The following is a 16,629-nucleotide window of genomic DNA, read 5'->3' on the forward strand; positions in this document are numbered from 1 at the left end:
GTATCATGTATTTTCATAACTCACTTCTCCAATGAAGAAATAATTACAAAAATTCATGCCATATTCTAGGCTGTGTGAGAGTGTGCGCATGTGTGTACAAAAAGGTAGATTAGTAGAGTTAAAATAGTTGGCGATGCTGAGAACAATTTAAATGTGCTCAGTTTGAACACTTAGTGTGGAATGAAAATAAATTTTAAGAATTAATCACCCTCTAAACACACGCAACACCCATGCATACAATTAATCATATCTGAGGACAGCTAATCCTAGCAAGAATAACAGAACAATTCACAAAAATAGCAGGTCAAGCTCCAACTTAAAACCAGATTTGTTGGAGAGAAAGTTAAGTATTACAGGGTAAGATTCTAAAATTAAAAAAAAAGATCAATGAATCTTAAATCATATCCAAGTGAGGAAGCCAAGTAGAGGATATAAGCATGGCCACTTATTCAGGATGAGGCAATGGAAGATAGGGTAAGTAAGTTCATTGTCTTGGTCTTTACAGAAGACATTAGGAAGATTCTCACTTGAACCTGACAGACAGATGGTAGGAGAACACATAGTGGTAAATGAACAAGATGTTCCAGGCCTGTTTGATAACGTAGATTTAAGTCACGGTAACCAGAACATGCGCCTTCATTCTTTAAAGGAACTGTGGGTCGACACTGGGTATTGCTGGACAAAATGCTTAACCTGGCATTGGCAATAGGCCGCTGGGCCAGAGGGCCTCCAGAATGGCCAGCCTGAGCCTCTTTCATAAAGGTATTGGCTATAAAGTTAGCATGGCTTGTTAAACCAATCCCAGCACACCAGAAACTATAGAATGCTTTGAAGGTTAAGTGGAACAAATTAAAGGCAAACTTTAAAAATCCATTACCTCAAAGATGTGGGCTAAAAAGATAAATAGAATCCCAAGATTTTAGATCCATCCAGAGATAACATGTCCAATATGGGAGCTAGGGTTTCAGGGGCAATGACTTGGGGCCCTAGGGTGAAGATCTTTGAAAGTGACCTTGGGTTAGGTCAGTAAGTGCTCCCCCATATTTCCTGGTGCCTCCGGGCTCGGTCTCTTTTGTACCAGCTATATACCAGTAGCCCCTCTCTCTTTTGTTGAGCTTTCTCAGCCTCACTTTCAGTCTTGACTCTAAAAGCCCAGGAGCTAATCACTGTGCTTCTGCCCATGATATATCATCATAGTTTCAGTCTTGTTCTTCTTTCTTCTTCTTTCAGGAGGGACCAAGTGCAGTGTATTCTGTCAAACCAAGAAACACACAGGGTACCTGCCCAGGGCGAGGGGGCGGGTGAGCTCACACTCCACCTTTGGCTTCCAGAAATGCTAAGTGTTCTCAAGGGATCAAAGGTTGCCAAAGGCCCATCCTGTCTCCCTCTGTCCTGATAGGGCTAAGTACTGATGCATTCTCTGCATAAGACACGGGGAATACTGGGGAAGGAAGCAATTTCTGTAAACAACAATCCATTTATAGATCTCCTTTTCCATCTGCCCCCAAATAAAAATAAGTGAAGGCTTTGTGATCCTTGGAATGGGAGATAATATATAAAACTTTCCAAGGAAAGCGTCATTGTGGTGTTTGAAAGAGACAAGGACCTGGGATTTGGAGGATAAGCGCACAGAGATGACATTACAGAATGGGAAACATGAGCTTAAGGCTGTTCCTATTTTAAATGAAAAAAGTCAATGAAGGGAAGTCTTGTTATGTCCAGGTCAGGTCACGTGCCTAGCGAATCCCAACGCAAAGACCACCTGAATGTCATGTGGTCATATGCAGAGAGCTAGCCCCAAATACCAAGGAGCTGGCCTGGACAGAAACACCACTGTAACATAATCCCGGGAGGAAAATGTGTTTTCAGTTACACCAGGGCCGGGCCAGGCCTTTCCCAAAGGCTCTTCCTAAATAGGAACTTGGCAGTGGGATTCGTTGGGCTGGAGGGAACATCCTTGGCTGCAGAGGTCTTGAGGGAGGTTGGACAGAAGTTTTCTCTCCCTGCTGGTAATAACACTGAAGAATCAGTGTCATATCCATTTTATTAATTTTCTTGACAGGTGGCTCTAGTTTCCATGCAGGCACCACAAAATCAAAACATACGCATGTCAAGTGCCCCATAGGCAGTGGGGCCCTGCCAAGGCCATGCTACATCAAAACAAGAAAGCAGAGTCCGGGGCCTCAGACCACGTGCCTGGTCCTGCGGGCAATTCCCCACCGGACAGAACCACCAGAGCTTGGCTGAACAAGCCTGAGGAGCTCTCTTGGTGACAGTTCTTTATCCTGGGTCTAGGAGACACAAGCTTCCATCTGGCTTTTGGGCTTGTCTCTACACGCAGCCACATGGATCACCCTGCCACCTCCCTTTTGCCTACATTCTGTTTCAGCCAGGCAGGGCACTTGCAGCCAGGACTAAAGAAGCCACGTAAAGGAATGCAATATCTTTATCTGTGAGCTGGGTCTGGGCCAGGGGTTCAGTGAAGTTGAGGTCTGTAGGTACACAGTGACTAGAAGAATTTTTTCATCGAGGTATCCATTGCTAAAGTGATTAAAGGGACTCCAAAACAATTTGTTCTTTTACAGAGGAATGTTAACTATAAATTGGCTACATAATGTAAATTAGGTGGGTACAGTAAGTAAGGACCTAGAAAAATATCCTGTTCTAATTCAGACAAGTTGCAGAGGCCCAGGATCAGCACTGACATAAAGTTATTCCAACACTTGCATCTCCATCCTCCAGCCCATCCCTCCCACCACATCCAGGGCCATGTCCTCAACTCACCAAAGGCCTTATCTCTGGCACCAGATATAGCAGCAATGACAGCAAAAACCTGGGGACCTAGCACCTTTGATTTCAAAGTGTTGGACCCTCTTTGCAGAACACCCTGGTGACTCACTAACTTCCCACTTCAACCACGACTATGTCAGGAAGGGGAAGGGGAATAAATGAATAACAGGGAGGGGAACGTAAGCCCAGATCTTAAACTAATGGCCACCAGTGCCAAATCAGAGAGACCCAAACTAGACAGTTTTTATTGCACTGATTTGCCACCTTGACTGCTGAGGCTGAGAACAATCCAAGGATAAGGACTGGTTTATCATTCTCCTGCGCTCCAACAGCCCTCTAAGCAGGAGCCTGGACCCTCAACCCAACATCCTGGGAACATGCCTGGCCTGGCCTGGCCTGTGAGGACAGAGTTGGGTCTTTCTTTGCCTGAGCTGGTCCAGCAGGCGGGGGCTCTGCTGGGGTGAGCCAGCTGACAAGGCGATGAGCAAATCCAGACCGCGTGCCTCACGGTGTAAAGGGCGCCACTGACGAGGACTCAGTTCATCGTTTCACTCTCCATTCAAATAACCGTGGCATGTCAGCCCTGCTGGCCTCCTTGATTGTGCAGAAATAAATAAATGAATTATGTTGTTGGGGTTTGGGCTTCAGCACAAACACATGGTCTGCATTTATCCGCACAGTGAGAGGTCCACCAGCCACTTGATGTAAAAGAGCAAAATGATAATTCTTTTCTCTAGGCGCTCTGGTGCCATATGGAATGTATATAAATCATATTTTTGTTTTAACAGCGGAGGCTTTGTTGATAGATAAACATGTGGTTTATCTAAAAAAAAAGAGTGGATTGTGCTTTGAACAATCATTTAATGGCCGTGGATGTGCCAAATAAAAATAAAAACATAATTTTGAAAGAAGTTGGCCTCTTGCCCAAATCTGTAACAAGGAATTTCTCCTTAACCAAAGTGGTTAAAGCCCGTCGATCTGTTTTGAGTTTAAGCTGTGCTCTCTACTCAACCCCACGACAAATTGAATCGGGGGCTAATGTGCTCTAATAGGACACGACGTTACCTTTATGAATGACCTCATGGAGAAGAGGTTGGCGAGCATGGTGGAGAGGCCCTGGGCCAGGCAGCTCTGGGCTATGAACCCCAGCTTCAGCTCTGCGAGGCAGATTGCATCATCACCCTCTTTCCAATTCCAGCTTGGGATGTTTAGCAGATGGGCCTGTGGAAAGAAAAACAGTTATGAGACCTTACTTTGTTAAATGTTCAATTGTTTAAAATCTCCTCTGGGAAGTGCAGCATTGCCCAATTGCTCAGGGTCATCCAGACTTGTCCTTTCTTGCCCGTGCCTGGGCCTGCTGCTTGGTGTTTTACTCAACTCTTCTCTTCATCAGACTTCAGTTTCTCTGGAACATTGCTTCAGTACCTACCAAGCCCAAGACTTTCCCTCAGGTTTGACCTTAGCCAAATAAAGTCCAAGGGAAATTCCTCTTGTGACACTGGCCCATGCTACTAGGATGTCTAGCTAGGTTATTCATAAATTGGCCCCTCAGACAGACTCTAATGCTGTCAGATGCCTGGGTACTTGAGATTTCTTTTTTACCTACCTTCCCATTACTCTAAGCTTGAGCTAGCCTCAGAGTCACCTGGAGGGTCTGAACAGAAACATTGCTGGCCCTTCCTCCACAGTTGCAGATTCATTGGGTGTAGGGTGAGACTGGGGAATTTGAATTTCTAAGAAGGTCAAGGCTATGCTGAGCTGCTGGGCTGGGGACCACACTTTGAGAAGCACTGCCCTAAATCATCAGGCAAATCACAGTGTAGACATGTTACAATCTGTTGCAGATGGACTGATCCTATTCAACAGTTAGGTCAGACGCTGAGATCAGGGCCCAGAGCCATGCTTAGCCAATTACTTTTAAGTGGCATGAAGTGGAGTCATAGATGATACACTGGATGAAAGAATCAAGATTCAAAAAGTCTCCAGAGTTGAAAAAATGGGCAGAAAAAAACAACCAGAAAAGATTTAAAAGGTCTTAATGTCGAGTACAGCATTTAGGTTAAGAAAAATCAATTACATAAATTCAAAATGAGAAGACCTAACTTGGCAGCAAACAGGAGGAAAAAGGAAAAAAAAAAAAAAACATAAGTGTGTGGGTAACTAAAACCCAAGAGAAGCCAACCATGTGGCAAATTACAGAGCAAGCCAATGCTTGCTGATCTGGAGAATTCATTTCCCAGATCAAGGGAAATGAATGCAAATGAATGTTCCATTCTCATGTGAACTGGTCAGGCTAGTTCCAGAGTGTCAGATCCAGTTTTACCGGTCATACATAGGAAGGGAACCTGGCCATTCAAATAACTTACAGAGAAAAAGTGACAAGCACAAAGAGAGGTGTGAGTTCTGGAAAACACCTTTAGAAGAATAAATAAGAGAGCCAGAAGTGTTTGGCCTGAAGCAGGGCCATGCCTTTACGGAGACAGAAGGGTCACCTCTGAATACCCAGGTGCCCTAGTAGTGAAGAGAGATGAGGCTAGTCTTGCTTTGTTCCAGGGGACAGACTGGGATTGACTGGAGTATACAAGAAGGTAGTTATTTTTGGCTTGTTTTATAAAGGCACTTCCTAAGCATGCAATTTATCTAATAAATGGAGAACGTCGCATCCAAGAATGCAGTCTTTGCCCCTAAAACTCAGCAAGTGTCCAGGTCTCAGCAGAAAGACCCCAGGTTTTGCATGGAAGAGAGCCCTCTGGGTTCTGCCAGTGCCAAGACTCTACAGCCCTGAGGTTACTACGTCTCTCCAAACCTGAGTGGCACCAAGGAGGCTTCCCTTCACTTTCGGGACCACGTACACAGATATACTAGAAGGAAATACAAGACTCCATGGGGAAACAAGGAGCTGGTCTAAAGGTCCTCACTCTGCTTTCAGAAATAAATACTCTTGTGAAACTCCTTGCAAAATCCAGTTCTGTGACAATCTTGTGCATCCTGACCCAGCAGAGTCTACTCCTGGGAGAGGTGACTGTATCCTTCCTGATGACAACACTGCTTAAATAGTCCCGTGTGTGGGCCATAGCTGATGGCAGCATCTGGCTGGCTGAGTATCAGAGACCTTCCACACTTTGAATCCTCAGTGCAGCAGGGAGCCCTGCCCTTTGGCCCATTTCTCTCCTTACTCTCCACTGGCTTACGAAGGCCACTTTCCCTCCACTTCCTTGGCACCATAGAGAATAATGTATCAGTCAGTCTCAGTGAAGAAATGTTCATTTGTATTAACACCATCTGAGAAGAATGAGGAGACATTAAATCTAAGTAATGAAAAATAAAATCATCAAGTGTGAAAGGTTTGTGTGGTCCAAGCCCCAGGCAGGCATCTTCAAACAAACAAACAAAACATTTTCAAGAGGGCTCTCACATCCTCATGTGCCATCCAGGGTATGAAGTCCAGGCTTTTAGGCCTTGGGTCCCTCCTGTGCCCATCTGGTTTGAGTTCCTCAGACATATTCTACAGTGTTAATACACAGGAAAGGCAGTTGTTTTGTTTCTCGGGCTTCCTTTCTTGGCCCCCGTAGCTTCTACAATCACAGGAGGGAACTGCGAGGAATGCACCAAAGCCCAGGACTAGGGACTTTGTGTGCGTGAAACAAAGAGAGGAAGGTGACCCAGGAACTCAAATTTTTTGTTTCTAGCAACTCTGTTCTTCTTCACTGAGAGAAGTGTAGGTCTAGTGGAAAATGCCAGCATTGCTGTATAGGAGTCTAGAGGCAATCCTCTCTAACCTGGAGAAGGAGACCTGCTGAGCAGGGTCCAGCAGACCAGGGTGCCCGGTTTCTGCGGCTGAGCCACTGCTCATCTCAAGAAGGAGGAATACAAAACAGTTTGTCCTGGGAAACCAGGAGAGATGAATTCCAGTCCCAGCCCCACCTCTCACTGCACATAAAACTGTGGGGAGGCCCCCATGAGGAACAAAGAGAAGGTCACATTAGAGAAAACACTTTCAATGCCCAAGTGTAAGGGTCTGTAGTGAGCAAGTCAAAAAGACTGGGCTATTAGGACTTGGCTTCCAGGTCAGAGAAAAAGGCCTCTTTCACTATAGTCTGCTGGAAGGAAAAAGTCCAGTAATAGCTAAATCATCAGGACCAATGCTTTCCCAAGATATCACAAACCATTCTTTCCTTGAAGAGATTCAAGTCATGTACAATCAAATCAGAAAACTTTCTAGGCTATATCATTTCCTTGTTTGGAGATGGCTAGGCTGCAAGCATTTCCACGGATTCTGATGATGTTAAACACATCCACTTTGGAGAATACCAATCTTTCCATGAGGCCTACTCTGAGGAACCACAGTTTGGTTCAGTGGACTATGGCTCTGTTCAAAGAGAAGGTGGTAGTTGGCAGTTCTCTTAGTTCACTGGCTGCCATGTGACCATGACTTGTGCTGACCAGAGCTGCTCTGTTTGAGACACAGCTTAGAGCCCTGAAGACACAGTAGGATGCTAAAGTACAGATGGTCAGAGGAGGACTAAATGAGATAATAGATGTCAAGGCTCTTTTAAAACCATAAAATACGACACAAATGTCTGAGAGTATTATGCTGACAAACCAGGACCAGTTTTATGAGAGTATACGGAGAGCAAGCAGGCAGCTTCCCTACATGCCTCTAGGCCCTAAATAATAATACCACCTTCATATGGTCACAGGGGACTGAAGTTGTCTATATTTCAAATATGGTATCCAATGATGGAATTAACTATCCCTTGGACTATGTTGACAGTGACATGAGTTTACACACACGTACTAGGTTCTTTCCTGAAAGCAAGTTTTAATGGGTGAAGATGTCTAGTGAAGAGAGAGTGCCAAGAAAGGAAGAAAAATAATATTGTATGGAGGGTGGAGAAAAACACAATGAAAGGGTAGGTATAGGAAGACCTTAGGGAGCAGAGCAAAACTGTAAAGCAAGGTGAAGAATGTCTAGTTGCAACTCTACAAGGAATAAGAAAACAAATAATGACCAGTGGACTTTCTGTTCTTTCGCTAGAAGACAGAAATAAAATGAGAGAGAAAAAGGCCCTGTGTCAAAGTCACTCTGTCCCTTGCACCCACATTAAACTTCCAGGGGCAAAGTCTCATAAGTGATTTTTGCCCAATTCTAAAACCCAAGTAGATTGGGGTGGTTTCAAATAAAATGTGTCTTAAGCAAATAATCATGGATCAGTTGATGTCTTCATCATTGTTTCTGAACAATTACGGTGCAAAGGTTTATGGAAGACATTCAGCTTGCTACAATCATGCGAACACTGACCAGGTGCCATCTGGATCCTAGGTCCGCTGAGCTACTTTGAGTTTGACAAGAATCCCATAGCTGAAATCCTCCTTAATTTCTTGAAGATGCTACATCAGCACTCATTGGAAGGAGAAAGGAAGAAACCAAAATCCCTTTGTAAACATACCACATTAATTTTCCTATTCAATCTAAATTCAGCCAAAAATCTAAACAACAGCTTAAAGCACTCCCATGTGAAAGAAAATTTCAAATCACAAGTGAAAGAAGAAAAGTTCATTGCTTCAGGAGCTGTCACCGGCCACAGCTCCTCCTCTACCTGCATGGACTGCTGTCAAAAAACCTCTCCAAATCAGTGCTGGTGAGTTACCAATGTCATCACTTTCTCTCTTCAGTGTCCTTGGGTTTTCCAGGGACACACAGGACAACGTGACCTTGAGTGCCCATCACCAAGCCCATTGGCTGCAGAGCAACACTGTCTGCCATGGAACCACCTGCCCAGGGCTTGGCAACGGTTGGCAGTGGGCAGCAGACCTGCGTGGCAGACCAGTCATTGACAGCAGGCTCCACTCAACAACAGCCGCTGATGGTCCTCCACACTGCAAAATGGGGCAGCACTTGCCAACAATTAAGAAATAATGGCATGGCACTGGTGCATTTGGCAGAGTGGGGTCTTCTCTGGGTCACCTGACTGCCTATTTCATAGGGAATATGGCCTATAAGATGGGTCACAAGCTCACTCAAAACCCAGCAGGGAGTTATTCTGTTCAGACAGGACACCTAGTTCCAGGTACTGAGCAGCGTCTGGTTTCTAAGCCTCATTAAGGGAGTAACTGGTTCCATGTCAAGCAGAAAAAAAGTGCCACCTTCCCTCCCCCAAAGCTGTTTTCCTGGGAGTTTAACGACAGCCCTAGTGAAGGAGCACTGGGCTCTGGGAAACAACACAGACTTTCCAACCCCCTTGTCAGCTGTATCACTAGGACAATTCCTTCATGTTTAATCTCTAGATAGCCAACTGTTTTCCTGAATTCAACCATGCAATTCTCATCTTGAATTTGAGCATGCCACGCTCTGCATTCTCCACCCAACCGTGTTCTGTCCCCCCACATTCACCTGGTCTCAGATAGAAAAGTCCGATTTGGGACACTCTCTACACACTGAGTGTTTGAATCCTAGAGGGCACAAAATAGGACTTCTTCATTATATTCATGCAGGGTTAGGGGGTCAGGCAAAGAATGTGGACCTCCTAGTAGGTATTCAGTAAATACCAACTAAAGAAATTAGTGCAACACATAAAAATGGAAGTTGGAAAGAGATCTAAGAATGAATCAAAATTTCTGAATCTAGAGGTCCAATGAATGCTTCCTGAATGAATGAATCAGTACGGAAGATGCTTGTTTCCCGTGATCAACTACAAACGAGTTGTTTGGACTGAAAAAATGTCCCAAGGAGGTTTTTACCCACCACCCTCTTTATCCAGGCCTTTGTTGTGTGTGCACACACATGTGTTTGGCTGTATGGTGAGGGAAGAGAGGCTGGACCCATGTGTGCATCTCTGAGCCTGGGATGGGCTCTCACTGTCCTACCTTATTATGATACTGCAGCATCTGAGTGATGATTCTTATCTTCGGATGGTAGTTCTTTATGGAGATTACTCTAAAAAAGAAAAAAACCAAAGCTGAGGCAGGGTTTGCCTTACCCTTGGAGTCTGATGAGATTAATTTGATTATAACCAAATGCAGTGAGTATGGTGCCAGCAGCCAGAGCCATCCTGAGGGGTTGCAGGCACTGGGCCAAGTTAAACTGTGTTTCTACCACTGCACCCCATGGTAGTGTGACAAAGAATCCACACAACTGTCACAGACTGTGTCCCGGGCATAAAAGAGGAGAGAGGTCTTGTGGTGTCTTGGCGGTGGATGGTGTGTGAGTGTGTGTATCCTGGGGGTGGGGGTTCCAGAATGAGGGTCAGGGCTCATTGCCTATATAGGCACCTAAAGAAAGCAAGCCCAATTCATGGGCCAAGGGAGGTTTGCAATCTCATACCCTGGGGAAGAGAGCCTAGAAACAATTTGCTAGGAGTCCCATTCCCCAAGTTAATAATTTGAGACAACAATGACAAATCAAACAAATTATTCTAATTGTTGTACACGTGGCCACTCACAAAAATGATCTCTAAGCAGGGCCCTTAAGATGGGATCAATGGCCCAGCCTTCCATAGCTAATAGCTACCTAAATGATGACTTTGATGCTGGTCAGAGATGGAGGGCAAGGCCTTCCAGAGGTCCTGATTTGGTGGAAAAATCTCTCCAAAGTGCCCTCAGGCTAACTCAGGATTAAGCACTGTCCACTCCTCCCCTTCCACAGGGATTGCATGACAATCCCTGTGCCAAAAGGGGAGGGGCCAGGAGCAGAGGAATAGAAACACCTGGACTCCAGTCCCAGCTATTGTACTAATGAACTGGGTGACCTTCTGGAAATCGTGGTCCTCTGTGACTGTTTCCTCATCTGGACATTGGGGGCCACAGTACCTGCTTTATTTATTTCACAGGGTTGGTATGAAAAGCAAAATGAGAGACCAGATGTGAAAATGCTTTGAAATCATTAAAAGCTCTCTCCACGTGTAAGTTATGGTTTTTGTCATGCCGACTCTGTCAGAGGTGACATTGTACATTTCCTTCTGTGACAAGGAAGGCTAAAGAAAGGAATCCACAGAAAGGCCACCTCCTAAGCCTAATCAGAAATGCAAGTGCATTTATTATGACCACCCCCAAAACTTCCCACCAAGAAATGCTATGCTTCCTTCCCCTTTTGTGCAAAGATGGGGAAAAGGCAGCCAGGAAGCAGCTTTGTCTGAAAAGCTACAACTTGTGAATTTAGGAAACAGATCACACATAAGTCTCTCGTGCACAAATTCACCCTGGGCTTTTGCACTTGAAGGATTTCATCTTATTTTTGAAAAAGTGTTGCTTTGGCCCATGCTTATAACTCAAGGACTTTGAGCCTTTGTCAGCCCTCTGAATTCAGTTCACAGAATCAGCCAGTTTTCTGCATTAGCTCATTTCAAATGGATCTTTGACATTTTAATTTCAAAAGGGGCAGATTGGTCTCATTAAATTAAGGAAGAAGGAGGATTATACAAATAAGGGAAAGACAGAGCCCATTTTTAACCCTGGATCTCCCATTTCCTTTTGCTGCCCGGGTCTTAGTTCTGATTCTGGTTAATGGATGGCTTAATTACATTTCTGATACTACATTACTTTGTTCAGGAATCTTTATGCCTTGGCATCATGCCTGCCACCCTGGTAACCTATATGTCTTCACATTAACCCTATCACAGTCAGGGCTTATATAAAATATTGTGATTAAGAGAAATGCCCATTTCAAAGCTATTATCATTTCAATTAGTCAATATGAAGGGGAAAAAAAGGCAGTGCCAGCCTCAAACTTTTTGTGGAGTCAACATATTAAGCTACATCTTCTTTTAATTTTTTTGGATGAAATTTTGAAGATAATGAGGCCTAGTTTCTTAAAGACTACATTTTTACCACTTCCAATGATGCAAAAACATAGTGAAGGATGGAAATCCTAGTTCAAGGAAAGGGCAGACTGACCCACCTTAAGCTGAGGCTGTTGCAGTCACTTTCCAGCTGTGACTAGTTAGGAGGTGGACCCATCTCCCTGCAGCCTGGCAAGTCCAATGCTTACAAGACTTCAGGCAACGACTTCCTCAAAACGACTGCACTAATCACACTGCCAAAGAAAAGCGAGTGCAAAGAGAATATCGCGCCAGATGTCACTTGCCAGACACAAGGACCAGATGCTGAGAGGAGGACTTGCTCACCCGAAACGCAGGGAGGAATTCCCCCACCTCACTGATGGGGAGGCTCATGTCACTTGGGGCCACTGATTAAAGGCAAAGAAAGGAGATGGGAGCACTGCGATGATGCAAAGGCAACTTCCCAACCCTGTACCTCGGTGAAATCCCAGGACACAGTAAACCAAGCTGCAAGGAGAATGGGATCTTTGTCTAGACCCCAAAGATGGCTGTTTGCAATTAGGCAAGAGTTCCTGGGAATATAGTGGGGGTGAAATGTTTTCTCTTAGTTCATCTCTTCTCCGGAAGGTTCTCCTTATTATTCCCTCCCCAGCACTCTTAACCACTCTGCTGTAGGAGAGAAGAATTCAAAAGAGCTTTAACTATCTGGAGCAAAATAGCTTAACTTTTGAGCTATTCCAACAAGATGTCTGGAATTTGGGTCTACCAAAGAACAAACATGGAACGGTTTTCTTCTGAAATAGTAAAGAGTAGGAGCTGGGCAGGGAATGGCCTTAGACACGCTGGGCCCATTTGTAGGAAGTTACTGGGAAGGGTTCTCCAGAGTGCCCCCCAGTGGATGTTCTGTAAAAATGGGGGCAGGGGCTTAGAGTCAAATAGGTTTGAAAACTCTCTAAAGCACATAGTCTTAAAAATTCATATTAGTATTAAAAGCACTGAGAAAGTATTCAGTGAACAAAACGATTTCATTTGGGGACACTGGCTGAAACAAACTCATTGGTAAATAACTCTTTGTGGGTGACATTAATCACTATGCTATAGACACACTTGGAAAGCTCTAACTTGGGGCTGCTCACCCTGGGCCCTATTCACATTCTGGCCAGATAATTCTCTGCTGTGGGGAGCTGTCTTTTCCATTATAGGATGATGAGTAGCATTACTGGTCTCTACCCACCACACATGAGCAGGACTGTCCCCTAGTTATCACAACCAAGAACATCTCCAGGTGTTTCAAAATGTCCCAAGAGACAAAATCATCCCCAGTTAAGGTATCTCAGATCCATTCCCCCTTGAGAAACATGGTACCTTATTTCAGGCTTATGCCCACCTAAATTTATCTTTCCTTTCCTAGTCCTGTCTAAAGGATCTCAAACTCAAGACCACACCACAATAGCTCCCATCTTCTAAGAATGAACTTCCTGTTGATGATGCCTTGTGGCATTGCCCTCCACACCTGCCACAGCTTCAGCTCCCTCAGGCACATGCAAGTTGTAGGTAGCTTATGGGGGAGATGGTGCTCTGCAGGGGGCCCAAAAGAGCACCAAGCCCAGAGAATTCCCCAGCCTCCCCGAGTTTACCTCATGATGTTGGAGGCATCTTCAGCATCAGGGTCAGCGCAGTACTTATTGGCAAGGATGAGGCATGCATCTGCTGACTCTATCTAAGAACCGAAAGGAAAATCACAGAACACAAACATATAAATAGCCATGCTTGGTGGCAGACTCTCATTTAACAGCTCTTGGGGAACCTGGCTCTTTGCAAGGAAATTTTTTTTAAAAGAGTCCTGAGAGATTATAGTTTTTGTCAAAAGTGTAGGTTGCAAGTTCTTGTTATGATATAAACAATTCATCTTATTTCTCTTGAAGGGCACAACATGTACCTTGGTAATTATACTCTTCCTTTTGCATAGTCTCTTACATGTGAGCTTTCCAGATTTCTTTAAATAACTATTAACTAAGCCTTTCAGTCCACCCACCCCCCAACCCCTTGCCCCATCATCTGCACCATCACCCTAACTTTTCCAGGTGGGAAATGGAGTCAGGTGGACCATGCCCCACCTCTTAGGTTATCAAGTTGACTGAATAGTTGGGGATTCAGTAATTTAGACTCCAAAGTCCTTCCTTTAACCTTTCTTACACCTTAACTGGGGAGTAAGAGGAAATGAGAGCCCTGAATCCAATAATAGCTCAGTATTCAATTAGCATGCAGATATTCAAAAGACAACAAACCTATATGAATAAAATTATGTGTTACAGACTATCTCCAACTATAACCTACTGACTTATCTTACACGTGAGCCAAAAATAATTTATCCCTGTGAGCTGTGCTAATAATTGCTTACATCTAAATTAGGTCCAAGGACAGTAACTATTTTCTCTAAGTTCTCATAAGCTTTCACATTAGCCCTGACTTGCATCGAGTCTGGGTAATATTAAGATTAACTGGACGTATAAGCATAAGACTTCTGGTGCTGGCTCAGCCCTGCAATCTGTCCTGCTTGGTATGCTCTACTTAACAAGCCAGTCCTGTATGTGGTGGGAGGGCGTGGCTTTCTACTTGGTATGTGACCCAAGTGTCTCTAGTCTTCCTTAATAATCCAAAGAACTTACCCAAATCCTTTTGGTTTACTTGTGTTTGCTAATGACATTATGTACTTAATTATGTGGTGACCACAGTTAGCATTTACATGTCAGTGGATTCACAATTTTAATCCATACTCACTGCCATGCAAATATTGAGTGTGCTTACAAAATCGATACAAAATGAGCAAAGTAGCAGATGCCATTTCTCTGTGCCCCATTCCCTTAAAAGAAGAATCTGCGTTAGCACGTTCTGGAAAGAAGAATGAGCCCATTACCAACTGGTACTGGCTACCTGTATGTTTAGCTTTGCACCTTAATCTTTGGTGGGGATAAAAAGGAAGCTCAAAATGTTTTATGACTTGCTAAAATTTTATTTTACATTTTATAGTTAAAGTTCCTTTCTGATAAAAATAATAAATTTCAGAGACCAATTTAAGTATTCAAGATGGGAAAAACTTGATTATTATGTCATGAATGAGACTAGTCTATTTCCTTTAACAATGCTGATACTGAGGGAACTAGCAAAATAAATTTCACATTAGGACTAGTTCAAGTGTGGACTGCTTACAGTTGAGCTACCAGGTGCCAGCAGAATGGAGTCCTGGGGCCAAAGGAAGGGTGATGTCAAGGTTGGTGGTTTCCAACTTATTAGGGGTTGAGAGGTGACTCTTGGCCATCCTGAAGGGTATGTCCCTCACCAGAGTCAGGCACCACCCCCCCTCTTTAGATGGAGTAAAAGTCACTCCTTCCTTCTTACCTTGACTCTTGCAAGATCATGTGGATTGAGGACTGAACCCTGATAAAATTCCACCTGAGTAAAATGTCGTTTGAATAGAGCTTCAAGCTCCAGATTAGGAGAAATGCTGTGCAGGGGGAGAAAACATGGCCATTAGCATGACAGACTCGGGTATTTCAGCCTCCACAGTCTCCCTTCTCTTGACTTCCACAGAGGAAGACTTGAATAAAGGCTTTCACCTTCAAAGCAGCCCCCGTGCTTATCATAAATAAAAGGTTCACATTCAAGAGAGGTAAAACCCCAGCCCAACTGCAAAGTAAATCCAACACCAAGGTGAAATCAACAGGCTCACGACTTTTTGCAAAGCCTAATGAGTATAGGGCAAAATGTCTTCAACTTCATTATGAGTAGAATCCCTATTTTATGAATAGAGAAACTGAGGCTGTGACATCAGTGATTAGCCAAAGGTCCCCTGGTGAAACATCCTGCTTCTATCAGAAGCCTTTTCCCTGTTTCTCCAGTTCCTGGACTTCTCATCCCGTAGGGACTGAAAAAAAAATATGTCACCTCTGACCAGCCACACACAGAGTGCATTTATTCTCAGTGCTGTTCTTGGTTCCCACCTGTGTACAGTATCCATCATTCTTAGGGCTGAGCTGTAAAGACATCTTCCCATTGGGGATGAAGATTAAAACACTGATAAACCTATTCATTCATTTATTAATTCTGGAGAGATGAAAGATACCTGCTGTCTACATGGTATGATACTAGGCACTGGAACATAGAACCTACTAGGTGCCAAGAACTGTATTAATCAACACCTGGGTAACATTTATCAAGTACCTAGTAAAAATAATTTTTAGTGTTTTCAGCATTTACTACGTAGCAAATAAGATTCTAAACATTTGACAAGTATGAACTCATTTAAATCTCAAAACAACCCTAGAGGAAGGTATGTTATTAACACAAAGCTTCAAGAGATGAATTAACTTGGGCCACTGACTGTCATGCTGACACTAACAGATGCGGAGGAGACAGGGGTGAGTCCTAACAATAGAAGTATGAGAAGCCAACTTGTTGATTCAGACCGAACCCACGAGAGAAGAATAGCTGCCTGTACAAATCTGACCAGTCTTCCAGACCCTACCAAACCATGCTTCTTTCCTGAATCCTGCCTTAGTAATAAGCAGCGGGGATCTCTCCCTGGTACATGGGCCCCCGCCATTCTGCCACTTGATTAAACTGACTTCAGTAAGCTAATACAGTGTCAGTGTTGTGCTCTAATGTTGCACATGTGCTCCGCTTGAAATGTTCAACCACCAAGAGGGCAGAACCTACACACTATACTTCTCTTGGACCTTCTAAAATGCTCAGCAGAAGACAGGCCCCACGGCTGGTAGTCAGCGGCTAAGCACCAAATCGATCTGTGGGTTCTGCTCTGGGGCCCATGGCCTGGCCAGTCTTTTTAGAACTTGGAGAAGTTGGTGCTGAGAAGAAAAATGCTGGTGCTCAAACATGGTGGCCAGTTTGGTGAACAAATGCCCACAGAAAGAGGATGCACTGAATGGGAGCTTGCAGGGAAATCTCGGAACAGGACTGAATCCTGCTCAGGTCAACCCTGAGCTGGGACTGGGTGGTCAACCCTGTACTGAGCCAACACCAACATGTAAGCTTTGTCCCTCCA

At 44.2% G+C, this 16,629-nt stretch overlaps 1 protein-coding gene across 16 annotated transcripts in view; it reads right to left on the reverse strand.

The window, feature by feature from the left end:
* Positions 1–16,629, reverse strand: part of KCNMA1 (potassium calcium-activated channel subfamily M alpha 1) — a 720,350-nt gene that overhangs the window by 190,520 nt on the left and 513,201 nt on the right. For all 16 annotated transcript variants that reach the window (XM_053922057.2, XM_024561262.4, XM_071221238.1 and 13 more), the window contains 4 exons: positions 14,967–15,072; positions 13,205–13,287; positions 9,658–9,727; positions 3,856–4,011 (listed from right to left, as the gene is read on the reverse strand). In XM_053922057.2, the coding sequence (XP_053778032.1) occupies positions 3,856–4,011; positions 9,658–9,727; positions 13,205–13,287; positions 14,967–15,072 (415 nt within the window). The remainder of the gene's footprint in view (positions 1–3,855; positions 4,012–9,657; positions 9,728–13,204; positions 13,288–14,966; positions 15,073–16,629) is intronic.

The sequence above is a fragment of the Desmodus rotundus genome, chromosome 4 (genome assembly GCF_022682495.2).
Source record: "Desmodus rotundus isolate HL8 chromosome 4, HLdesRot8A.1, whole genome shotgun sequence".
Classification (NCBI taxonomy): Eukaryota; Metazoa; Chordata; class Mammalia; order Chiroptera; family Phyllostomidae; genus Desmodus; species Desmodus rotundus.